The 25,470-nt window shown below is 46.1% G+C and overlaps 1 protein-coding gene across 5 annotated transcripts in view; it reads left to right on the forward strand.

Annotated features, from left to right (window-relative positions):
* Positions 1-1,084: 1,084 nt before the first annotated feature.
* Positions 1,085-25,470, forward strand: part of RAPGEF1 (Rap guanine nucleotide exchange factor (GEF) 1) — a 63,151-nt gene continuing 38,765 nt past the window's right edge. For 3 of the 5 annotated variants that reach the window (XM_012639863.1, XM_012639865.1, XM_012639867.1), the window contains exons 1-8: positions 1,085-1,221; positions 1,800-1,913; positions 8,036-8,214; positions 12,170-12,326; positions 22,747-22,835; positions 23,516-23,668; positions 24,154-24,277; positions 24,733-24,916. In XM_012639863.1, coding sequence (XP_012495317.1) covers positions 1,114-1,221; positions 1,800-1,913; positions 8,036-8,214; positions 12,170-12,326; positions 22,747-22,835; positions 23,516-23,668; positions 24,154-24,277; positions 24,733-24,916 — 1,108 coding nt within the window. In that variant the 5' untranslated portion in view covers positions 1,085-1,113. The remainder of the gene's footprint in view (positions 1,222-1,799; positions 1,914-8,035; positions 8,215-12,169; positions 12,327-22,746; positions 22,836-23,515; positions 23,669-24,153; positions 24,278-24,732; positions 24,917-25,470) is intronic. The other 2 variants (XM_012639864.1, XM_012639866.1) reach the window with 2 other exon arrangements.

Consider the following 25,470-nt stretch of genomic DNA (forward strand, 5'->3'; position numbering starts at 1 on the left):
ATTGTCACTGTCTGCAAAAAATCAGCCAGCTGGGATTGTTATAGGGATTACATTGAATGTGTAGATCAATTTGGGTAGTATTGCCGTCTTAATAATATTAACCTTTTGATCCATGACAGAAAATGTGTTTCCATTTATTTAGATTATCTCTAATTTCTTGCAATGATGTTTTGTAGTTTTCAGTGTCTTTTGTTTCTGTTATTGAATTTATGCCTGTGTATTTTATTATTTTTGGTACTGTAAATGGAAGCTTTTGAAGTTTTATTTTGGAATGTTCATTGCTACTGTATAGAAATACAATTGATTTTTGTACATTGTTCTGTTATCTTGTCACCTTACTGAATTTGCTTATTAGTACTAATAGTTTTTTAGTGGATTGCTTGGGAATTTCCATACATAAAATCATGTCGTCTACAAATAGAAATACATCTTCCTTTTCCAATCTGGATGCCTTTTATTTCTTTTTCATACCTAATTGACCCACAAGAACCTCCAGTACAATATCAAATAGGAGTGGCAAGAATAAACATCATAGTCTTGTTCCTGATCTTAGGGGGAAATCACTCAGTCTTTCACCATGGTCCAGAGGATTTCGAACACCTTACTTCTAGTTTAATTGCCCCTTCCAACTGTGGAGCCTTGCACATGTCACTGTTGCAGTTCCCTAAACCAAAGAATGAGGAGGATGATTCAAAAGGGCCTTCCTTTCCAGTTCTTACATCCTGTACTTCTGTGATTCTACTTGGTATTCTTTCTCCTTAGCCAGTTCCCTTGGATGTTGGTTAGATCATCGTATGGATTCTATAAGGACATTTGGAAATATTTACAAGTTCTTTTTCCATATTTGTTTGGACTGCCTCTGATTTCCACAATTCTGAACAACCTAATGTAGATGGAAGTTGCAAAAATTGAAACATGCGAGCAGAGATGTTGTAATGGATCCGTATTTCCCTCCCTTTGAAACTCTGAATGGCCAGGAAAAAAGACTGGTTTGGGGACATTGCTCATTTCCACAAAAGGTCAGTGAACCATTCTTCTTCTCACTCTGCCCTCTGACAGTCAGTACCCTCTTTGTTTTCAGACTCTCAGCGTTCTCATCTCTCTTCCTTCACCATGAAGCTGATGGACAAATTCCACTCGCCTAAAATCAAGAGAACGCCGTCAAAGAAGGGAAAACCGGCTGAGGTGTCTGTGAAGATTCCAGAGAAGCCTGTGAACAAAGTAAGCTGACTCTCTCCAGGTGTTTCTCCTGGCCTCGCCTGCTTTGAGCAGTATAAGTTTGTGCTGGTTGTATGTTCACTCCCTGGGGATTGAGTTTTGAGTACATCACACCTATTCCGTAGTATTCCATGGTTCCAGGTGGGGCCTTCAGTGTCCTTGTGAAATAAGAGCCATTAGGATGGTGAGTGCTTGCCATGTTAATCAGAGTCAAGCTCAGTTGGCTAGAACAGTTCTTTTCCAGCTGTGTCATCCCCTGAGCATTTAAAACAGCTGAGCACGTTATGTTCACACCCCAGGATGCTGCCTCCCTGCCCCAGAGTTCCCCATATTGCCCTGGTGCACACTCGAACCAGGGAAGTTTGTGATGTCCAGAACGTCCATCATTCGGCTTTAGGGCCAGTGCTCTGAAACGTGCAAACCCCTTGAAACCCGGCAAAGATGTCCTCAAGTGCTAGTAACCTCAGCAGGGCCAGTCAAGCCAGATATGTTGGAACAGCTATTGATTTTCATCAACCCCTCCCTTCAGGCTAAAACGGCCATTTCAAGCTCTGTAGGAATCCAGGTTTCCTCTCTTCCAGGAGGCAACAGACAGATTTCTACCAGAGGGCTACCCTATCCCCTTGGATCTGGAGCAGCAGGCAGTAGAATTTATGTCCACCAGTGCTGTGGCTTCCAGGTCTCAAAGGCAGAAGGTCAGTGTGACATTAAGAACAATTGGGTTTGCCTTGCCTTCTACTGCAGAATCCTGGTCCATGGTTTTGGGGATGGAAAAAAATCTATTGCAATATCATTGTGTTCTCTTGGGGGGGGCAACTGTGGGCTGAATCGTTGAGGAAAAAAAAAAGAGTCCAAGGGGCCTTGGATAAAAGTGAGAGTTTATCCAAGCTCTCATGATCTTTGGAGAGAGCTCAGTGCTCTATGGCAAAAGCTTGGGGATTCTTTCTAGGGTTGGTCTGGGTGTGCTGCTTGGGTCCAACGGGTTCTGGGGGAAGTGGGTAAGTCTCTTCCCTCAAGACCAGCTGTTCTTTCCTTGAATTGCTAAGATGAGCTGAATAGTTAGAAGGGGAAAGGCTTCTAGAACCTTAGAGTGCTCCCTTAGATATCTTGCAAGGAGTGTGGTGAGACTGCCACGTAACCAAGTGCTCTCAGAGCCAGGGACACCTTCTGGGTCGCTAACATTTACTGAGCCTTTTCTTGGCCCCATGCTAAGTGCTTTACACGTGTTCTCTTATCTTCACAACAACCCTGACAGGTGATGAAAACCTACTTTGCTGAAAAGGAAACTGAATCTATAGAGAGATTGTAGCATTTAGCCAAAGTGAAAGGGTAAAAATGTGACGAAGTCGAGATTTGAACGCAGGCTGTCTGACGTCAAAGTCCGAATTCTTGAGATGCTACGTTTCCTCTTTATGAAAGAATTTATTTAATATCTCACACATCTAAATATTAATCCCAGCTCACTACTGTACATAAAACTAAACTTATCAATGTAAAATAAAAACAAGCCTCGTGGACAATAGATCCTTAGTCCTTTAGTGATGATCCGAAGCCTAACTCCCGTGCAGTAGAGCCGTTGTCACGTCTGTCAACATGATGCAGCTGGTAAACAGTACCTTGTTGTTTAAACACCTAATTCTCGAATGTTGCAATTTATCTGTTTTCGGATTTTATGTTGACCAGCAGAATCTCTTAAAATTCTAGTTAAAAGTAGATAAAATAAAGGTTTTAAATCCAAAAGTCTTTCATTGAAAAAGTTTTTCCCACCCCATCCATCTGTTAAGCACAGGAGGCCAAAGAGGAGGAGGCAGAGAGTCAGTGTTGGCCAGATGGAAGGAGAGTAATAAAGTAGAAGATTTGGTCAGTGCCACAATTTTGTGTTTTTAATTATTATGGTACATAATAGTTGTAGCACAATTATTTTTTATTACAATCTGTTTAGCAACCTCTTAGAGCTGAGTTTAATATTAAACTCCAAGGAGAGCATAAGTTGTCCTCTAACACAAGTCCAGGCGGTTCAGAATGAAGTGATTTACCAATAGCTTTGTTCTGCCAGTGAACTCTGATATGAAACTGTTCGGCCACTCACTTCTTGGATTTGTTTCCTTTTTATTCACTATTCCAGGAGAGGTCATGGAAGAAAGCATGATGCTAGAGTACATTGACTTGGTGGGGCACCTGCAAGGCCCAGCGGACACTTGGCGCTGTCTGGAGACAGTTTTGGTTGTCACAATGGGAGGGTGAAGCAGGTGCTACTGGCATCTAGTGGGTAGGGGCCCGGGGTGCAGGTAAACATCATACAACATACAGGACAGCTCCCCCAAAACAAAGAATTGTCTGCCCCAAAATGTCAGTATTGCTGAGGCTGAGAGAACTGTTACGTGGCAAGAAGCCGTAGGGGTGATCTTCTACCAAGGAGGAGTGTTGTCCCTTTTTTGGTAATTGCTCTTTTTTTTTTTTTGAGACAGAGTCTCACTGTGTTGCCCGGGCTAGAGTGCCATGGCGTCATCCTAGCTCACAGCAACCTCAAACTCCTGGGCTCAAGCGATCCTCTTGCCTCAGCCTCCCGAGTAGCTAGGACTACAGGCATGCGCTACCATGCCCGGCTAATTTTTTCTATATACTTTTAGTTGTCCAGATCATTTCTTTCTAATTTTTTAGTAGAGACGGGGTCTCGCTCTTGCTCAGGCTGGTTTCGAACTCCTGAGCTCAAACAATCCGCCCACCTCGGCCTCCCAGAGAGCTAGGATTACAGGCGTGAGTCACCGCACCCGGCCGGTAATTCCTCTTTAAGAAAGGTTGGATTACTGTGCCCTGCCCCAAGTCACCTGCGTGGGACAAAGTAGGTGTTGCTTAGTGGAGGCCCACAGACAACTGGAAATGTTGAGGAATCCGCCAGAGCGTGTGGACTCAGACGGTTATGTCAAGAAACCTTGCCGTAGATCCCGTCCTCATTTGTTGTTCATTCGCTGTCACTTAGGGAGCATTTATATACCTTCTCGTTCTATCCCAGGTTGTGTACGTGGCTTTCTCTTTTTAAACACATGGGAAATTGAAGCACAGGGAGGTAGATGTACAGATTCAGATTCATTGCCACTTACTGAGGGTCTCTCTTTGCGCAGGCCCTGTCCTGGGTGGTTTCATTTACTGTCTTATTTACTCCTCACCATAACTGTGCGGGAAAGCTTTTATTATTCCCACTGTGCAGACAGTGTTGGCTCTGGCTCAAGTTTTCTTAGCTGAAATCTGGTTTTCCCACTATGTTCCATTGTCTTTCCAGACTACTATTAGTAGTCTCTTACATCTTCTTAGTTGAATTTTAAAATTCAGAGTACACTCTGGTGAATTTATAAACTTTTTTGCAACTTTTAAACAAGGCTAGCAGTGAGCTGCAGAGTGTTAAAGTAGTGGAGACCATTTAGCCACATTCTGGGAGTCCCTGCATAATTACAGTTAGCGCAGTCCAACATGGCCTGGGAGGTGTGGGTCCTTCCTCCATGAGGGCATGTGGACAGAGGGTTAGATCCAGGGGCTTGCTGAGTAGACTCCTGAGAGCCTTTCCCTTTCTGCTTTCAACATCTTATGAAAATAAGCGGGGAGATGCTGCTGCCAGAGAGCGGGGTGGTGGGCGGTGATGGGGTGCCTGCTGTAACTGATCTCTGTGTTAAACACGTCTTGCTGGACCTCGCTGTTCTGGTCCAATGGAGAATAATAATGTTGTGTTGCCTTTTAAAAAATCCTGTGATTTAAGTTTTTTATTATACTGTTTGTGATTTGTTTTCCTCCTCACTTCCCCAGGCTTAGCCCAGATTTGTATGATTCACTGTCCTCCCGCTCGGGAATGAGACTTGAGTTGCTGTAGAGAAGACAGGCCCCAGGCTGAGACAAGGAAAAGAAAAGGCAGGTTGGGGTTGCCCTAGATGCTACTCTGCTCTTAGGAGAGAAGTGTCGGAAGATGGGGACCAGTTTTTCCTCATTTCTGTCTCCTGCAGAGCCAGTATAGTGGCATATAGCAGCAAAGCAGCAGCCCCAGTGTCCCAAATGAGCACAGCCCCATGGGCAGGAAAGCCGGTGGAAGCTTTCTGTCCATCTCTGCCATCTGGGCCTCATTTTACTGATTCATTGAATAGAGTTTTAGACCAGGGAATCTCTAGTAAATTATTTCACTTCTTACAGTAGATTTCAGATTGATCTTTTTTCTCCTCTCCATCTGCCCAGGCTCTGCAATCTAACAAAGTTCAAATTCCATTTCCTTTACTACAGCTGTGTGACCTTGGGCAGGTTGCTTAACCTCCCTGTTCCCCACCAAGCCTCAGTTTCCTCACCTGTGAAATAATAGTGTCTACTTTATATGGTGGTTGTAACCCTTAAATGAAACAATGTGTATAAAATACATAGCACAGTGGGTGACTAGAAGTCCTTGATGAGTGGTAGCAATCATCTGGTCTCTTTCTTTCCCTTTCAGAGTTGTACATCTTTTGTTCTCTTTCTTGGCCTTATTATTAGCAGATACACAGCCTCTGATGTTGGTGGAGCGTCTGTTAAGTTGATGCACCACTTGCATTTGCATCTCATCCAGTCCCCACATTTACCTCTTTGGCTACACAGGGCCAGTGTTACTCTTCCCGTTTGTGAATGACAGGCCCCATGTCCAGCGGCTGTGTCTAGGCCCTCCCCAGGCACAGAGAGTCTTGTTTAGTTTCCAGGCTTATGTGAACCAGTGGCGGCAACTCATCCCCCGCAGGAGGGCTGTGCAGGTAGATGCATCTGCCTCTCAGGTTATGCAGCCGGGCCATTTTAGCAAAGGCAAGGCATCGAGTCCCAAGTTCTGTCTGGTGCTGGGTATAGGTGTGTCATTGTAAACTCTTGACTGTGGGCCGCATTTTGCAAGAAGCCACAGTTTAACAGCTGAAGGGGTAGGGGAATGCACAATGTTCAGAGGGCATTGATTCTGGGAGTGGAATTTGAGGGTTAATGGATGCAACCTGACTCTGCTAAGTTGTTGGCTCCTTTATCAGGAGCCGAGGGCAGCCTGGCTCTTAAATAGCTGACTTGATCTCTCTGCAACAACAGGAAGATTCTCTTCTTGCTCTGAAGTGCCTTGCCCCTTTCCAATGCCTAGCAAACCTGATGACACATTTTCTTAAAATGTTTCCTCTTCCCTCGCCAAGTTTCATCATTTCTGGCTTCTGCCACTTTCTGATATGCTAAGATGGCAGTGTTATTGTCATAGTCCTCCTCTTGCCAGGCTGACTGTGGCTTTGGGCACATTTGATGTATGCACGCACCGCGATTCCTTCTTACTCAGGTTCTTCCTGCCAGTGGGCAGGGGATGGTGGAACAGAGAGCTTTCGTCCATGAGATGGAGAAACAAGCACCTGGCCTCTTGCAGAGAGGAAATAAACAAATGTGTCAGGTAGTGAAAAGAGAAACATAAAGCCAGGGCACAGGGATCCAGTTGTCCCCCTCTCCAGGGGATGAGGAAGGGGTGCTCTGGAGAACGTTTTGGGAAGTACCTGTTGAGAGAAATTGCACTGGGTCTTTGAAAGTTGTCTGACTGAAGTAGCTATTTACTTGTTAATCTCATTCATTTATATATTTTTCTTTTGATATTCTATGAAATAAAAGCCTCTACTATTGAATTAATTTAATTCAAAATAACATTCCCCATCATGTTAGAAGAAAAGAGCTAGTGTTCAGAATCACAGTCACTTTTCACTTTATTCCTATTATTTGTATATTTATAAATTATTATTTAAATCAGCTTTTTCTAGAAATTATTTGCTTACCCTCAATTGCTTACATTTTCTGGACTGAAAAGAGCCCACAGGTGGCAGTTTTTCTCGTAGTACCCCTCCCCCTTAATTTGCACGGGGCATGTCACCGGTCCCACCGGAGTCGGTATCCACTTAGCGTTTATCCGTTCTGTAGATTGCTCCTGATTTTGCTTGCCCTGCCAGCCAGCTGGGACCTGGCTCATGGACACCAGGACTAGTGCGGGGTGGGGAGGAACGAAAGCGGTGTGTATGCCACTGGCTGTGGACCCACGTCTCCTGCAGTCGAGGAGAAGAGTTGGGTGGTGCTTTGAATACTGGAAAGTGCAGGGCTCCGTATTTTCTTTTCCTCTTGGGTCGGCTTTCCTCAGGAGCAGAGGGACCCTGAGAGCTGTTAGCAGCCGGTGCATGAGTCATTGCCATCTGCTCTGACTTCTTCACCTCTTCACCCCAGAGCGTCCCCCTTTCTATCCCTGGGAGTTCCCAAGCCTGTTGGGCACAGCCTGTCATTTCATCGAGAGGGCTTCACTGGGCTGAACAAGGTGGGAGTCTAGTGAGGAGTCTCGAGGGAAGGGCTTTGAACCCTCGTGCCCCAGACCAGTCTTGCACGGTCCCTCAGATCTTTGGGAGAAAGGCCTGGGGTTTCTTGATTACAGGATTATATGTACCATGGGACTGGCCTACTGCTTATCCAGGTCATCAGCAAATTAGCCCTCACCACACTTGGTGAGGTTCGTGGTGGTAGCTCAGATGGTTACTAGGACAGAGAGGAGGAGAAGTGGTTTTCAAGACCTTGGGGTCTGGGATGAGAACTCAGGAATTACTAAATGACCTTTCTTGTCCCAGCCTCCTCCTCCCTTCAGTTCTAGCCTCTGTCTCCTGATTACAGTCCTTAGAAAAATAATCTGCTTGGTTTCTGCAACAAGAAACCTTTCCCATTCAGATCAATCTCAAGCTAGTTTAAAGAAAATTTTATTTATTTTTTTCAAAATAGCTCCCTTTAATCTCTCTCCTCCCTCCTTATGCTTAACGTTTCCTTTCAGAACCTGAGCTGGCTGGAAGAGAAAGAAAAGGAAGTTGTCAGTGCCTTGCGATACTTTAAAACCATTGTGGACAAAATGGCTATTGATAAGAAGGTACTGGAGATGCTTCCAGGGTCAGCCAGCAAAGTGCTGGAAGCCATCTTACCCCTGGTGCAGAGCGATCCTCGAATTCAGCACAGGTGAGTTGCTCCGAAGGCCTCGGCTGTGTCAGAGCAGTGGAAGGCTTAGAGGTATCTTGGCTTTTGGGCACTTGAAACTGGAGATTTTTAGGAACAGTTAGGACAAGGCGTCCACCCTTCAACCCCTCCCTCCAAAACAACTATCCTTAATGCCATCGCAGGGTTGAGGTCACAGTTACTCCTGAAGCCTCAACCCTGAGGCAGATCTCTGCCATCCATAGGGATATAGCCACGGTGTAAGTTTGTGGCCATTTCTCTGCATTAGCTCATTAGTGATAATCTCATTGGTTTGAATGCATTTCTCCTAGTACCCTCAGCCACCTAACATACTCGGTCTTATTAGCATCTAGCTATTGTAGTCCTCAGCTGCTTTGGGTGATCAGGGCAAAAGAGGTAGACAAGAACCCCGTTAGAGCAGGGGTGCTGCAGTGCTTAACTGGTCAAGCTGGGACACCTTCCAAACAGTGCCTGGCTTCACTGGAAGCAGGGAGGGGGCTGTTTTGAATGAAGCTCTTTGAGTATCCAGTAGCCACCAGCGACCCAGGTGGAAGAGTACCAGCAGGTAACCCACCTGCATGAGTCTCCTGGGAGGCCTTACTGTCAGGGTTGGACTGTAGGCCTGGCTTCAATGACACAACCACAGTGTGGGAGTTCAAGAGTTTTTTAGTATTAAATACTTCAGATCCGAGGTAGTATGTAGCAGCCTAGAAGCCACACGTGGAGGTCAGGGAGCACAGGCAGGGAGGGAGAGAAGGGACCCCGTGGGCCTGAGCCTTTATTGGATCCAGGCTGTTATCCAAACAGGTTTCCTGCGGGGAGCTTTAATTGGTGGGTTTAAAACAGTCACTAGTTCCAGGAGGTCACACTGTTACTGAGAGGTCACTTTAAGTTCTCGGGCAAATGTCTCCATGGTCCGTTTAAAGGAAGCGGTGGGAAACCAGGGAGTCCAGCCGGCGCAGGACAAGAAATACCTCTAAGTTTTCATCTTTGGCCACTGGCTGGAGCCACTGGGGCGGGGTGTGGTTGTTGAAACCTATCAAGGGTTCTTGAGCCCTACGTGAGAGGAAGTTAAGCATATTTAAAAATGGATGCTGAGACAACAACATAAAATTATAAGCATTCACTGCGTGGGCATGGAGTGAGCCTTTGCCCCGGGAAGCTTTTGTTGGGTAATGCTTTTATTGTTAGGGTGCATTTTCCTCTCAAAGGTTAGCAAGAAGCTTGCCCCATATTTATTGTTAAATGTAAAAAGAAAAGCAGTATTAAATGTAATTTGAAATGAAAGCCTAGCAGGAGCTTTTTCTTAAGAGGCTGGCAGTTTTTGTTTTTCTTCTATGGTACCTGTTCGGGATAAACGCATCTCCGTTTTGATTCCTCAGGATGGCTTGCTGTTCATTTAGCCCCATGAGGCTAAGCTTTTATGAACTGCTTTCAGAACTTGGCAGTAAAGTTCATAGTTTTCTTCTTCTGGGAGATAAAGCAAATAGTGTCTTTATTTCCAAGAAACTCTCCACCCTGGGGCTTCCACGCTAGAGTTCCAGCTGACCCCTGCACGTCGTGGTCTTTGGCAAGGCGCTCTCTGGCGCTGGTGGGTGAGGAAGGAGGAAGCATCGGTGCGGCTGAGCCCTGCGCTGTCTTCCCTGCAGTCTCCAGTGCCCACTCTTAGAAGGCCTCAGTGCTGGTGCTGTTTTTCTTGATGTCCGCGAAATGGTTGAAAATACTCCTCCAATGTTCCTTTTATAGTCTTGTCCTTGTGTCTTTCCTAAGTGCAGCTTGTGAAGGTCTTTGCCTGCCCCTTCTGTGCCTGGGTCCTCACAGGCAGACCTTTGCCGCCCTCACCTCGGTGTCTAGGATGGGCAGGGACTGGCCTTGAGCAGACAGCTGGCTCTTCAGTTCGAGCCATGAAGGGAGGATTCTCCTGCGTGGGGGCAGCCAGGGGCCCGTGCGAGAGCGTGAGCCGTGCCGGCCATCACAAGGGAGCTTTGCGCTGCTGCAGAATAAGCTAGCAGCTGGGCCACTGGGCCGCATTTTTACAATGCTGAGCCCTCCTTCCTTCCTTACGTCTTGTCCCCCTGACACAGGAGTACTCTGCTTCCAAGCTAATAATGGGAAGGGTGAACATATTGTCAGATTCTTTAAGTGCCTTCAGGGAAACTTGCATCCAGTGCAGGGTAGAAATTAAGTATTAAATAAAAGTATTTCCCCCTGTTTTTCATCTCACTGTTGCTAGTAGTTTAACCGTGGGATGCTTTGGTGGAATCCCTCGTGGGCACATCGGTGGAAGGCAGCAATCTTCGTTGAAGAGGCCTCACCCACAGCGGCTCACACCTGTAATCCCAGTACTTTGGGAAGGAAGGCGGGACAATCGCTTTTCCCAGGAGTTTGAGGCTGCAGTGAGCTATGGTCGCCCCACTGCACTCCAGCCTGGGCGACAGAGTGAGGCCTCATCTCTTAGAAAACAAATAAGTAACAAAGAGGCCCCACCTGCCCTTGCCAGGGAGGGCGAGGTCTGTCCAGCTGCCAGAAGCACATTCTCCCGCAGGACGACGTCGCTGCGATCCAGCCCCAGGAGAGGCCACAGTTTTTGTTTCCCCCCTCAGTCCTCCTTCCTGAGAGAATAGATCCAACACTGAATGCTTTTCATTCGCGTTATCCCCAGAAACAGACCAATCCTGGCTTTCTCAGAGCTCCTTTTAAGCATTTTTTTGTTTCTAATGGGGCTCGAGCTGTTTGCTTTCGTTCCTGCTGACCCTTCTTTGCTCCTGTCGGAGCACGCGCAGAGTGGAACCACGGGCTACATGGAAGCTTTCCATCTCTCGGAAAAATCTTTTCCTCCTTACCTGATTCTGAGGAGTTTCTCATTAGAGCACTGCTTGGTTCAGGTTTTTGTTTTAAATGGCTTTGTTTTTAGAACCTCTTTTAATTATATTTTACAATATTATATATTTTCCTCAAAACTATTAACATACCTTTGGCTCCTAAAGGTCTGCCTCATTTTTGTTTTTTTTGGAGTGGAGGAGGGGCAGCTTGTACATTTTCTATATTTTTGTTCTTGCTCCGTTATAATGCATAATATTTAAAATGGAAAAATAATCCTTTTCAGAATTCCTAGGGAAAATTATCTTTAGTTATTTAGAAGTATGTGGAAGATGTAAAAATTTTTCGTTTCAGCTATTACTCTACAATCACTGAGGCACTCCCAGAGTGCTCTGGGCTTCTGTTTGTGTGTGTTGGCAACATAGTGTAGCTGGTAGCTGGTAGCTGGTACCTCACACGTGCACGCACGCACCCCTGCCACCATCACAAGTCTTCTCACCTCTGGTTTGTTGTCCTCAAAACAGTCTTCGTTAGTGCGTTGCTGCGACCTCAGCCCCGGTTACAGCGTGAGGATGGTGAGGCTGAGCCCATATTAGGAGGAATTCGAATAGACTACGGGCCTGTTCTGAGCTCGTGGCTGTTCCTTTAAAGGAACATGCTGTTAAAATTCCCGTTGGAATTTAAATTTTAAAACCTGTTGGCTCCCCGTGACACGTCTAAAATGAATTTTAGTCTAATTCATACAAGAAGTACGCGATGCTCTGAGCTAGTCTGGTGACCAGCAGCCTGGAGATGGGAAGATGCGGCTCCTTGAGAGAGATCACCAGAATTCACAGAGGGACGTGAAGTGGGAAAAAGCACATTAACTATCGTGATGGAATATTTATGTTATATTTGAGAAATGAAAACAATTTTATAACACAGATTAGAATATAAAGCTCCACAAAATTTTTTGTTGGATTTAAGGAGAAAGACTCAGGGAAGAAAAGGTTTGTTTATTAAAAGGAGGTGTAAGTTTTACAAAAAGAAAGACTCAGAAACATGCCCTCGTCACTGAGAAAGTGGTCAGTGGGTATCTTAACATGATGGTCATGCTTCAGAGTTTTTAACATTCTTTTAAAAAATCTCCTCCCTGTAGCTCAGCCCTCTCCTCCTGCTACAGCCGCGTGTACCAAAGTCTCGCCAACCTCATCCGCTGGTCTGACCAAGTGATGCTGGAAGGAGTGAACTCGGAAGATAAAGAGATGGTGACCACCGTGAAGGGCGTCATCAAGGCTGTGCTGGACGGAGTGAAGGTACCAGCTCGGGTTCCCGGCCTGCTGGGCGTGGACCACATGAGAAGTTGTTCCTAACCGTAACGCAGTGGAAGGAATGTCTTCCAGCGTCTCTAGTGTTGTGTACTCTATTTGGTAACTGCTTAGTTCGCTCAGGACTGGAGCGAGTGGCTCTCGTAAGCCTTTGGAGTGCCCGGCCGGACAGTTGGGAAGGCTGCCTGGAGCAGTCAGCCCTCACTGAGCGTTGTGTTAAATCTTCAGAGAGTCTGTATCGCGGCTCTGGCCGCGCATGCTTGCCAGCTAGACAGAGTGCTGCGGGGATCTTTCTGCACTGACTTAGCAAAAGTCCCAGCATGTCAACTACTACCTTTCATGTCCTAGGAACTTCTGGGATTCTTGGTAAAAAAGCAGGATTGAGATGAGTAAGAAGTGGAACTGTCTGTAATAGGAAGTTACCAATCGTAGTTAAGGTGGGAAGCAAAGGCCATGGAGGATCTGAAATTCGGGCGGGGGACAAACCCAAGTTGAGAAAACAAGTACTGGTGGTTGAGGAGCAAGACAGGATACAGGACACGAAGCAGGTGAGAGCCTTTGGCCAGCACCAGGGCTGTGACCAACAGGAAAGTGGAACCCTGCTGTTAAGAGAGGCCAGATACGATGGAAAGGGGGCTAGCTTGGGGGCTGGCTAGGTTTGAATCCTAAGTTCGCTACTTACCAGTCTATGAATCTGAGCAATTTAATCAGCTGTTCTACATCTTAGTTAACTCATCTATAAAATAGCTGTAATAATAGCACTGTGCCTCCCAGGGTTGTAGGAAGGGTTAAATGAGTCATATGACGAGTGCATATGATGCTCTTAGAATAAGGCCTTCGCTGCTGTGTATTACTAATTACGTAGTGCTAGATGCGTGCTTTGTCAATAGATCTTTTGGCTTGAAAAAACTGTGTCCCCTTTCATTCTAGACCCTTCAATCCAAAATTATAGCTGAGGTACCCTGGGTCAAAAAAAATTCCTTCTCCACTCAACCACGCTGACAATTCCTGAAAGCTGCCTCCTTGGCTTGACATTCCCCAGAAGCTCTGGAGAGTAGAATAAGGACCCCCAGAGGGTTTAAATTACAGAGAGAAGCTAAGAAAGCGTGGTTTGGCGTTACAAATTACTCCAGAATGGAATGTGTGTTAGCCAGAAAGTGTGGGTGGCTCACCGCCTCCAGCACCGTGTAAGTGGAGGCTGGCGTGTCTGCTGGGGACGTGAGTTCATTCAGGGGAGGCTCAACTAGGTGGCGTCAGTATTTTCCTCTGAGAGCCCCGATGTCTTTTTTTATTCCAAAAAATTGTTGGGTCCTACATTATCTGTTCAGGGCTGTGAGGCCTAACAGTGTAGCCCAGGGTGGCTGTTGTCATAAGACCTGATGTCGCTCCAGAATTTGAAGTACAGTCACATACATTATCCTCTTTGGTCCTCACGATAGCTCTTTGAGGTCAGCAGGGCAGAATGAGATGTGACCTGGGCCGCACTTCATCAGCAAACTCGTGTATTTCTGGCTCACCCACCCTTGCTATTCCTGTCAGGGCTTCTGGAAATATTGTTGTTGAAAACTTATTTTTCGGGTGACTTTATTAAGGTTTCCTTCTATCAAATTGATTCTGATGAGATGTTCAAAACAAGTTAGAACAGACAAAACAGAGGAGATGGAGTTTCCACGCATAAAGCTTTGTGACAGTCCCAAATAGATTTCCTTTGTGGAATCATTAAAGCACCACTGTATTGGTTGAAAGCCATGTCTGAAAGAAAAACATCTTTGATTTTTTCAAAGTGACTGGAATAAAAAAAAGAAAAGAAAAGAAACCTATAGATATGGACCTGTCAATGTCTGAGAACAAATAACTTTTCCATAATTGTTTTAAAAATATTTTAGCACAACAAAAATTGTCTAGGTGAAGAGCTTTATAAATTCAATTTTGTTTCATTTATTAAAGAACCATTTAACGAGAACCTTCTTAGTGCTGGGCAGTGTGATATAATTGGGACTATAATGATGAACGAGACTGGCACAGCTCTGACCTTATGGAGCTACAAAGAGGGGGCAGAAAGACCACGAACAAAAATGTACAGTTACGTAGTGTAGTGCTACCAAGGAAGAATGGCATGTGGTATCGTGAGTGTGTGCGGATGACAGTCCTTTTTCAGGGTGGTCAGAGATACTTTCCCAAGGAAGAGACAGGCCAGTGCCTGAAGAATGGGGAATTGACCTGTGACTGGGATCTTTTTGTGCTGGAGTCAGTAAAGGCAATGAAGATGATCAAGACACTGTGATGTTAGCGTTTGTTGCTAATGTCTAATTGTAATAATAGCTAACGTTTGCTGGGTGCTTTTTGTATGTTCCCCAGACCTAATACTCATAACAGTCCTCCAAGGTAGGCCCCCTTCACAGGTGCAGAAACTGAGGCTCAGACCAGTAGTCAGTAGCAAGGTTATGATTCACACCTGGCCTGCTGGACTCCTAGACCCTGTGCACTGTGTCACCCTCAAAAAAGGGTTCTCTGTGGTCCCACCTACAAGCCAGCTGGCTTCCAGCTTCTCAGTGTCCCCATCAGGCCAGGGACACCTTAGAAGCCTGTGTCCTGGTGGTGTGAGAGAGCCTCGCCCAGCTGGGAGGGGTCAGGACTGGGCAGAAGTGAAATACATTCAGAGGGCGTCTTCACCCCACTTGGAGGAGAAACGTCAGCGTGACATTTCTGACAAAACTGACTTTCCGTCTTTCAAGTAACTCAGTCATTAAAGGGAATCTTTTTTTTTTTTTTTTGAAGGCTTGAAAAAATGTTTTAAAACAGGTTACTTTGTTTTTGTCCCTGTATGGGTAGTATCATTTAGCATTTAAACCCCCATGTAAATGCCACTTGTTAGCTGTGTTACCTTGGGCAAGTCACTTCTCTGAGTTTCAAGTAGGTTTTAAAAATATTCACCCTGAAGATGAGAGGAAAGACTAAGGAGGATGATGTACACAGAGTACCTGGCAGTGCTCAGGGGGCCGGTCTGCAGTGGGAAAGTACTGTCAGCCATGGAACAGCTCACACTAACTGGTCCTCGGCAATGATTATGGCTCTTTTCGAGGTAATCTTGCAAATCTCAGGCCAAAAGACAGACTTCTGTTATCCGATCTGGCCCTGGGGCTGCTTTTCCAGCGGGAGCCTTGGCTCAGAGATGCTGGTGACTCTCAGAGGAAGGAAGTCTCTGAGGAATTTAGAGTCCTCACTTTTTTCCTCTAAGAACCATACCCAGCCCAGCACCTGGATGCTGAGGGACTCAGCCACTCAGGGGCAAAGAGATATCCCAGTTCGATCTGTTGAAACCAGCACCTCAACTGTTCCCAACTTTACCAGTTAAGTTTTGCCTTTTTCTCTTGTCTCAGCCATATAACTCCTTACTCATCTACTTGGACGCTCTGGTTTGCTCTCTTTGCAGATCTTCTAGGCATGTCAAAGCTCCCTTGTGGATCTCCCATCTCCAGCCTAGAAGAGTGTCTGTCCCTAACCTCCAGCCATACATACACAACAAAGTTTTTGTAATTAAAGAGAAAAAGAAAAAAAAAAAAGCCTTACACTGATAACCTTGGGAGGAAACTTTGTGGAATACCTACAGTTCTATCATTTAACCATCACCACCCAAAACTGGGCTTGTGTTTCAGACTCAAACTCTATAACAGTATTTTGACAAGAATGTTTTCCTGACTATAGCATTTATGATTAGGTTTGACTGCAAGAAAACCCAAAATAATAGTGGCATTTAAAAAACAGAACTTTTTGTCTTTCATGTATAGGAAGTTCAGAGATGCACAGTCTAGGGCTAGTATGACATTTTTGCAAAGTACTCTTGTTCCATCTTGCTTTCCTGTCATCCTTAGCACATGGATTCTACCTCACGGTTCAAAAAGGCTACGTAGTCTCCAGCCATCATGACAACATTCCAGCCAGCGAGGAAAATGAAAGGGTAGGAAGTTGTGCCTTCTACCTTTAAGGAGGTTCCTCAGAAGGCCTCACAAAACTTCTGCTTACAGTTTATTGGCTAGAAGTTAGTCACATGCCCTGTTAAAAATCTATCAGTAAGGAAGAACAGATATTGTTCTCTACCACACTGACATTTCAAATGAGCCATCTCTTTTATTCCTTTTCAGCCTATTTTTATTATGAAAAATTTCAAACATTTGTAAAAAAGGCAATAGTGAATAGAAAAAGAATAATGAGCATAAAAGAGAATAATGGAGCCCTGTCCCACAGCTTCTGCACCGTCTGCTCGCAGCCAGTCTTGTTTCCTCCGTGCCCCTGCCTGCTCCTGCGGGGCAAATCCCAGACACCGGATGCTTCCGTCTGTAAACACCTTGGGACGTGTCTTTAGAACAAGGCAAACCTTTTCTGTAACGGGTGAGATAGTAAATGTTTTAGCTTCTCAGGCTACATATAGTCTCTGTTACATATTCTTTGGTTTTTTATTTTTATTTTTTTATAAACCATTCTTACCTTGAGAGCCTTACAAAAACAAGCCCTGGGCTGGATATGGCCAACAGGGTATAATAGTTTGCTATTTTCAAACATCTTTTTTTTTTTTTTTTTTTTTGAGACAGAGTCTCACTCTGTTGCCCGGGCTAGAGTGAGTGCCGTGGTGTCATCCTAGCTCACAGCAACCTCATACTCCTGGGCTCAAGCGATCCTCCTGCCTCAGCCTCCCGAGTAGCTGGGACTACAGGCATGCGCCACCATGCCTGGCTAATTTTTTCTATATACTTTTAGCTGTCCAATTAATTTCTTTCTATTTTTAGTAGAGACAGGGTCTCGCTCTTGCTCAGGCTGGTCTCAAACTCCTGAGCTCAAACGATCCGCCCACCTCGGCCTCCTGAGCCACCGCGCCCGGCCTCAAACAGTTTTTTAATTCAGTGTCCAGTATTCCCAAGGTTCATCCAATGTTGTAGCATGTATCAGTACTTAATCTTTTCTACTGCCAAATAATATTCTAGTGCACAGATACACCACATTTCATCTGTTTACTTACGGACATTTGGGTGGTTTCCACCTTTTAGCTGTTATGAATAATGCTGCTGTGAACACTCAGATACAGGTTTTTGTGTGGATATAGGTTGTCATTTCTCTTGGATGTATACCTAGGAATGTCATATAGTAACTGTCTGATCTTGTGACAAACTACCAGACCATTTTCCAAACAACTGCATCATTTTACATTCCCACCATCAGCTTTTGAGGGTTTCCAGTTTTTCTATGTCTTCTTCATCACTTGTTATTATCTTTTGATACAGCCATCATAGTGGATGTGAAGTAGTGTCTCGTGTGGTTTTAATTTGTATTTCCCTAATGGCTAATGATGTTGGGCATCTTTCCATGTGCTCATTGGTCATATTTGTATATCTTGTTTGGAGAAATATCTATTCAGGTCCTTTACCATTTTTGAATTTTGGGGAGTCTTTTTATTTTTGAGATAAAGTTATCTTGGGCATTTTTTATCACAGACTTGGAATCAGCCATTCCTTTAAAGAATCCTGATTCCCTTTATTGGAAAAGGGTATTTAGAGACCACAGTTTGAGTGCTAAGGTTGCTCACTGCTACTGGCTGGTCACTGTTTCTAGTTCTTTTCAGTGGCTAGAGCTTAAAAATATATGTTTACTTTCTTTAAGTCAAAACACATTATGAGTTTATACTAATACTTCGAAAGCACAGCCAGGACCACAGGGATTATTACTTAACTTCATGAAACGTATCCCTTAATAACCCCCTCCTGAACCTGTTTTCTGAGCAGTTCAATAAGTATATTTTCTAATAAATCTGCTGACACGAAGCCCTACACCAAACATTTACTTTTTATAATCTCAAGGGTTGTGGGTATAGAGCTGCGCCCTGTCCAGCTAGGGTAGCAGCAGCTCCTACTTTGGTGGAAGCACCAGTGGTTTCTGGTGCTGGCTGCTCTGCAGAGTTGCAAAGAGCAAGAGAAAGTCTTTCAATTATCTGTGAGGGCTTTGTTTTCAGGGTGACTCTTGCAAGCTCTTATTATTAGAGTTGCAGCTTCTTGCCCCAACTACATTATTATTTTGAGTACAAAGGTGCCCGGTTGTAAAAGTTGTGTTCCCCCAGCCCCCGCCCTGGTCTGCTCCTTGGTAGGCCCCCATAGGTACCCCGCTTGCTGGTGTGGAGTTTGAGGTCACCCACAGCTCCTTGCGTTGAGGCTGTGGGAGGAGTGCCAGCCAGCGCCTCGTGGCCAGAGTGGGCCTCCAGGGCTGACCTCACGGACCCGTCGCCGCCCGTCTGCTCCTGGGCCTCGCGTGCTCGGTGCCCTGCCACTTCTTCTTTTTTGTTGTTGCGTCTTATTACCACTTCGAGTGTGGGCATGGAAGGTCCCTTTTATTGCCATAAAAAAATCACCAGGGCTGGACACGCCTGTGATTTCCTCACACAGGTTCAGTTACAGACAACTCCTCAATGGCCTGCGTTGCATGTACTTAGTAACCAGACTCACTCCAAGGCCTCCTGGCGAATTTGTCAGAAGAACGACCTGAGAGAGGGGTTATGTCACGGTGACATAAACACATGTCTTGCTGGGCTCTGATACCCGCACCCGGGAGATTGATTCACAGGGCCAGAAAGGGACAGAGGATAGACAGAGATGGGACGTGACCAGGAACGGAAGGCCACAAGTTGTAGACTGGTGTGCTTTTCAGTGAAATCACGTCTCCCTCTGTGTGAACCTGGAGGGCATCAGCCATGATGCTGTGTGCATGGGGCCCTTCGTGGCAGGGGTAGCATGGCAGTGAAATTGGTGTTGCCCATGGGCACCTGGTCGGGAGCACTTTCCTTGTGCGGTGCGTGTCCCCTCTGCCGGGAAGTGGCTTTGTCTCAGTGCCAAGGAGAAGCTGGGAAGATGGATGGGGTTACTTTCTCTTGAGTAGTGGTACTGTATTTTGACTTGTTGAAGGTCATTTAAGCCCTTCCACTTCTATGATCATTATCAATGTGGATTAAATGAGCTTGGAAATAAAGTAGTATGTATTTGGGAAGATAACTTTTTCAAAGATCTTTCTGGCTTTTAAAAGCTGATTTTCAGGCCAGATGTGGTAGCTTAACACCTGTAATCCTAGCACTTTGGGAGTCCGAAGTGGGAGGATTCCTTGAGGCCAGGAGTTTGAGACCAGCCTGGACAACATAGGAAGACCCTGTATCTACAAAATATAGAAAAATTATTAATAGCTGGTCATGGTGGCGAGCGCCTGTAGTCCCAGCTACTACTTGGGAGGCTGAGATAGGAGGACCCCTTGAGCCCAGGAGTTTGCGGTTGCAGTGAGCTCAGTGGTTGATGATGCCACTGCACGTTAGCCTGGGCAGCAAAGCAAGACCCTGTCTCCAAAAGTAAAACAAAACAAAAAAACCTGATTTTCAGTGAACTGGTAGTTTATAGTCGCTGACTATAGATACATAGCCTTTTCTAACTTGTGCCTCACAACGATTAAAAAGTGAGACATGCCTCTCAGAAATTCTGCCTTTAGTAGGTGTTTGGCTCTCACCAAGTTACAAATGGTCAGCTTTCAATGAGATTAGGCTTAGCACAGTAGCCAGATATGTGCACGTTTTAAGGGTTTTCCTTTGTCTGTGATAGTTAAAGCAAGTTGAGACTAACGACCTTCTGTTTAGGCAGGAAGGTTGGTGGTAAATAAAAAAAGCCACCGTCCCTTTTGCACACTCTTTTCAAGCCTAGGCCAGCGACCTGGTACAAGGGAGAGTTGCTGTGATCACGATGTCATCTTGGAATCCGGGTGCACGCTTGCACATGTGTGCCTGTCGTTCCAAGATTCTTCGCCATCGTTCACTGGTTGAGTTCACAGCTGCCTGTTCAGAAAGATGGTGATCTAATTATAATTGCTCCCGAATCAATAAAGAATGGGTGGAATGTTTTCCTGTGTCAGCAGATGCACAGTGGAGCCCTCTCTGTGCTCCTTGTGCCCTGCTCTAAAGAAAAGCGAACCTGACAGCAGGGCCCCAGGTCGCTGTGGCCTTCAGGATGAGCTGCCTCTCCCACCCTCCTCCAGCTATGGGGGTCAGGGGGCAGCCTCCGTGTTCCGTCTGCCATCTCTTCTGATTACGGAGTCTCTATCCCTCCATCTCGGCCTGTTCATAATCACCGGCTAGGTAGCTGTTCCTTAACTGTTAACTTCTAGATTGTGATAACAGGCAAGTGTCAGTTCTCTTTTCTTCTGCCAGGACCAGGCTCTTAGAGATCCTCAATTGTTCTCATTTCTCCAAGAGTAGGCATCACTGGTACAGACTGGGCTAACACTGAATCTGCTTATATTTATATGCCTTTATTGGGGGGGGTTGTTTGTTTATTATTTCAGAGGTAATACAAGTTCATTATAGAAAACTTAGAAAGTAAAGAGAAAAAAACAAGATAAGGGATGTTTCATAGCCATATTTTTTCTGTTACATTTGTTTCCAAAACATACGCTATATACCAGCATGCTACCCAGGGCAGTTTTCCCACTGAATGTTGTATTATAGCATCTTTCCACGCCATACCATATATTCTTGTTGTGACTTTGTTTTTAATGGCAATATAACGGTCTGTTGTTTGGTCTCTCTTGACTTACGTAATCAGTACCTATTATTGAATATTTAATTATGAAATATTAAACTATTATTACATTAACAATACATAATAATATGTATAATGCTGTGATGACCACCCTCTGTGGTTTAATTTTTACACACACTCATGACATTTTTCTTGAGCAAAATTCTTATAATGCAAATATTTAAGACTTTTGATATATACTGTTATCATCCTCTGGAGAGGCTGTCCAAAGTGATGCTCCCATCCACCATGTCTAGGAGTTTCTATTTTGTTACCATCTAAGCTGGAGAATCTCTTATAATTATTGACCATTGGTATTTACATTTGTGAATTTCTTCTTTGATATTTCTTTTGGTGTGTTCATCTTTTCTCTAGTTTCTATGTTTTTGAAAGAACCCTTGCTCTGGGAAGGATGTCAACTAACTCTGTCTTATTTCCAACATATGCCACACTTTTTATGTGTGGCGTTTTCAAGTGTGGGGATGCTTTGCGGTCTCTGATCTAGGGAGACTTGCTGTGCTGCGTGCTGGCAGCCCTCACTGCTTCCTCTGCAACTTCAGAAATGGCTGTTGGTGCTAGAAGCCTGAAACCCCTCGTGAAACACTAGGAGGTCCTAGCCAGATGCCCATCAGCAGGAGGATAGCTAAAGAAATCGGCGTTTATCCGTACATGGGAATGCTGCTCACGTCCACAAAAGCATGGCAGTCCATGCTGAGCAAAAGACAACAGGCAAATCTGTGGAGACACAACATAGATTAGTGGTTTCCAGGGGCTGGTGGGGTTGAGGGAAATGAGGAGGGACTACAGATGGGCACAGGGTTTCTTTTTGGGGTGATGAAAAGTCCTAAACTTGATTGTCTTGATGGTTGCACTACTCTGTGGACAGACTAAAAACCACAGAATTGTGTGCTTTAAATGAGTGAATTTTATGGCATGTGAATTATATGTCCTTAAAGCCATTTAAAAAAAGAAGATGGACACAAAAGCATACATACCATACAGTACCATTTATGTCGAGTTCTAGAATAGGCAGAAGTAATCTGTGATACCAGAAGTAAAAAAGTGGTTGGGGTGGGGCAGGTTGACTGGAAAGGGTGATGGGAATGTTCCATGGGTTGTTAGTAGTTCCTACTTTGGATATATGCAATTGTCAAAACTCATCAGACTGGGAAAAATGCATTCTAGCTGGAAAGAAAAAGAAACAAACGGGCCCTAATCTCATCCCTTTTGTTTGTTTGCTATATTTTAAAAAACAATTTTCCTTTTCTTTTTTTCTATTTTAACGGTTTTAAGTCATCTCTCTGGTGGGTAATGTGCCTTAACTCCTCTCCGTTGACAAAGACCCCGGCCAGTCCCTTGAGGTACCAGGTGCCACCACACCCAAGGCCAGCTCTTCTTGGGAAACCACCCAAAGCCATTGTTGTGCACATATTTAATAATATAATGGCTTTAGAGAACATATGGTTCTTTCCCCACAAGCTGACTGGGAATCTGTTCTACTGGGTGTTTAATTTGTGTGATAAACTTAGTCATTTTGAGACCATGGGGTTTGCCATTTCCCCTCCCAAGAGGAAGTGTCTTTATGCATGTGAAACTTCTTGACATGCTATCAAAGTATTTTTGGAGGGCAGGGGACATTTGGGAAGCTGTGCAGATTACCTAAGGCAAATAATACTTGCCTTTATGGTGTGTGGGGACTCTGTAGACAGAGAAACGAGTCTCAGCAGTGGGGGCAGACAAGCCACCTGCCTTCTTGTGAACGCTCAGTGGTGACGGGAGCTCTGCTCATTGCCTGTCTCTTGTGTGGGGTGTAGGAGCTGGTCAGACTGACCATCGAGAAGCAGGGACGTCCATCGCCAACGAGCCCAGTCAAGCCCAGTTCCCCGCCCGGCAAGCCTGACGGGTAAGTGCTGACCGATCGCGCTGTGGTCAGGGTCACATTCGGTGGCAGAGTCCACGCAGGACACAGGATGGGGCCGTGTGGGCAGCAGGTCAAGTAGGCTGCTTGAGGCCCCGTTCTGTGTTCAGTGGAGAGTTCGGAGCGTACTTTTCGCGCAGGCTGTGAAGTATCGCCGCCTCTCAAGCTCAGCATTTCGTGTGACTGTTTCTGAGCAAAGCGTGTGAGGGTGCCCAGACACCAGCACTTTTCCTGACCAACTTCACTTTGTGATTAGAAAGAATTTTTAAGGGTTTGGATTTGGGGGATTTGACTTGAGAGCACTCCTGCTTGGTCAGGGAGTAAACTGAAGGCAACGTGAACAGTTGTAATAGCTTGCATCCATTTCTACTGCATGCCCTGGTGAAAACGTGAAGCATGAATTTGGAGCATTCTAGAGGGCCTTTAGGTCGTCTGCAGATGACGACACTGAGGTGCAGAGTCGGGGACACGGCCAAGCTCCAGTGGTTTGTTAGCTATCAAACCAGACTTGAACCCCAGGGCCCTGTGTCTGGGGTACCTGCCCTCAGCCCCAGCCCAACCCCATCGTGCCCCTGCCCGGGTCAGATCTTAACCCTCTGGAGACCTGTGTGTGCTCCATCCCGCCCACGACCATCTGTAACCCCACACTCTTCTCCACTCTCCAGCCCGTCCGAGCTCCCCCTGTCAGACCGTGAGATGGAAATCCTAAACAAGACGGCAGGGGTGTCACAGCCTGCCGAGCTCCTCCCGGATGCCACAGACGAAGAGGTCGCGCCCCCCAAGCCCCCTTTACCTGGTATTCGGGTGGTCGATAACAGGTAATTACCTTCCTGTTGTCCAGCAGCGCCTTTCTTCGTGACACGATGTGAGACATAGAGGATAGAACGAGCAGAAAAGGGAGGTCGTGCAGGCTGGACGAGAACCCCGAGCTCAGGCCCTTCCTCTGTACAAACCATGGAGGTTAGGCCTTCCTCGGGAGGGGCGTCTCCTGGGGTGTCTGGGCCCCGCCCCGCCTCCCCCTGTTATACCGTCTGAGCTCTCCTAAAGGCTTTCCTTGTGAAAGCTTCAGCCCAGTGGCACCTGGCGTGATTTGTTATGAAAGGAAAAGAAAAGGTGGTTCTTCTTTGTTCTTTTGGTATTTATGGGTTTTATTTTGGCAGGAGGGGAATGGGTAGGAGTTGAAGTGTGAAAATGGGGTGTGGAGAGTCTCTGATGAAAGAACCCCACATCCTGCACCCTGATATGGTGCCGCAGAGCTTTTGTGTGCATTGCTTGGTCTGCCTGGATGTTCTGTCTGTTTCAGTCCTCCCCCAGCACTGCCACCCAAGAAAAGACAGTCGGCACCGTCCCCTACCCGAGTGGCTGTGGTGGCCCCCATGAGTCGAGCCACCAGTGGCTCCAGTTTGCCTGTTGGAATTAATAGGCAGGTAATGCAGCCCCTATTCGCTATGTGGGGAAGCGGAGGGAGGGTTTTGGGATTTGGCTCCTGAAGCTAAAGGAAACCCAGGGGTCTTTCGGGCCCTGGTGTTTGCCAGGTCGACACACACTCTTCGAGGGCTTGGAGGCCGCACGGTCATCCTTCTGGCTTCAGGACACGGTAGAAGTTCTTGTATGGAGTGTAGGGGCCAGGGGGATGGGGAGGCTAGAGCCAAAGGGACATCTCCTGGGGACATCTGAGCCCCAGCCCCAGGGCCCTCCCTGGCCACATACCCCAAACACCACAACAGCTTTCTCATCTGTCTGTGTGGTTTTATTGCTGATGTCGAAGACGGTTTCTGAGCTTGGCAGTATTTCCTTCCCTAAGTAAATGTACTGATTGCCCCATCCCTGGTCTCTGGTTTCTCAGGAGTGACTTGGATTTGTTTTTATTTTTCCACCCAAGGATTTTGACGTTGACTGTTACGCACAGAGGCGACTGTCTGGAGGCAGCCACTCATACGGCGGGGAGTCGCCCCGCCTCTCCCCCTGCAGCAGCATAGGCAAGCTCAGCAAGTCAGACGAGCAACTGTCCTCTCTGGACAGGGACAGCGGGCAGTGCTCCCGGAACACAAGCTGTGAAACACTAGGTGAGCACCAGCATCAACCTGCCTCATCCTTTCTCGGTGGCTTCTTTGGGGTCATAGAGTCCCAGGTTTGAGTCCCAGGTAATGCCACTCATCGACTACATGACTTTGGCCAAGTCATTTAAAACCTGAGCCTCAGTTTCCTCACCCGCAAAATGAGGATTAACAATATCTGCCTCTCAAGGAGATTGAAAGTTTAAATGAAGCAACAGTGTGAAACCACATCGTAGACACTCAAGTGGTGGCTGCTGTTACAGTTCATCTGTCTGTGTGTAATTGGATGCTCTTGGCCAGAGTTAAGTGCTTAGAGTTTTGCGTGAGGGGGCCCTGGCAGAGTTGGAAGGCGAGAGAGCCGTGCTCCTGACCACCTGTGGGTCGGTGCTGGGCCTGTGCCATGTGGCCCGGCAGAGTCTGCAGGGTGGCTGGGCAGGGCGTGAGGAGCAGTGGGCAGTTGGTGCCCCGTGAACTGGTTTTTCACTTCAGAGAATGTATCCTAAGAACATAATCAAGATTTCTGTCCAAGGATGTTATTCCCAGTGTTGCTAGTAGTAGTGACA

This window comes from Propithecus coquereli, unplaced genomic scaffold (assembly GCF_000956105.1).
Source record: "Propithecus coquereli isolate 6110/MARCELLA unplaced genomic scaffold, Pcoq_1.0 Scaffold142, whole genome shotgun sequence".
Lineage (NCBI taxonomy): Eukaryota > Metazoa > Chordata > Mammalia > Primates > Indriidae > Propithecus > Propithecus coquereli.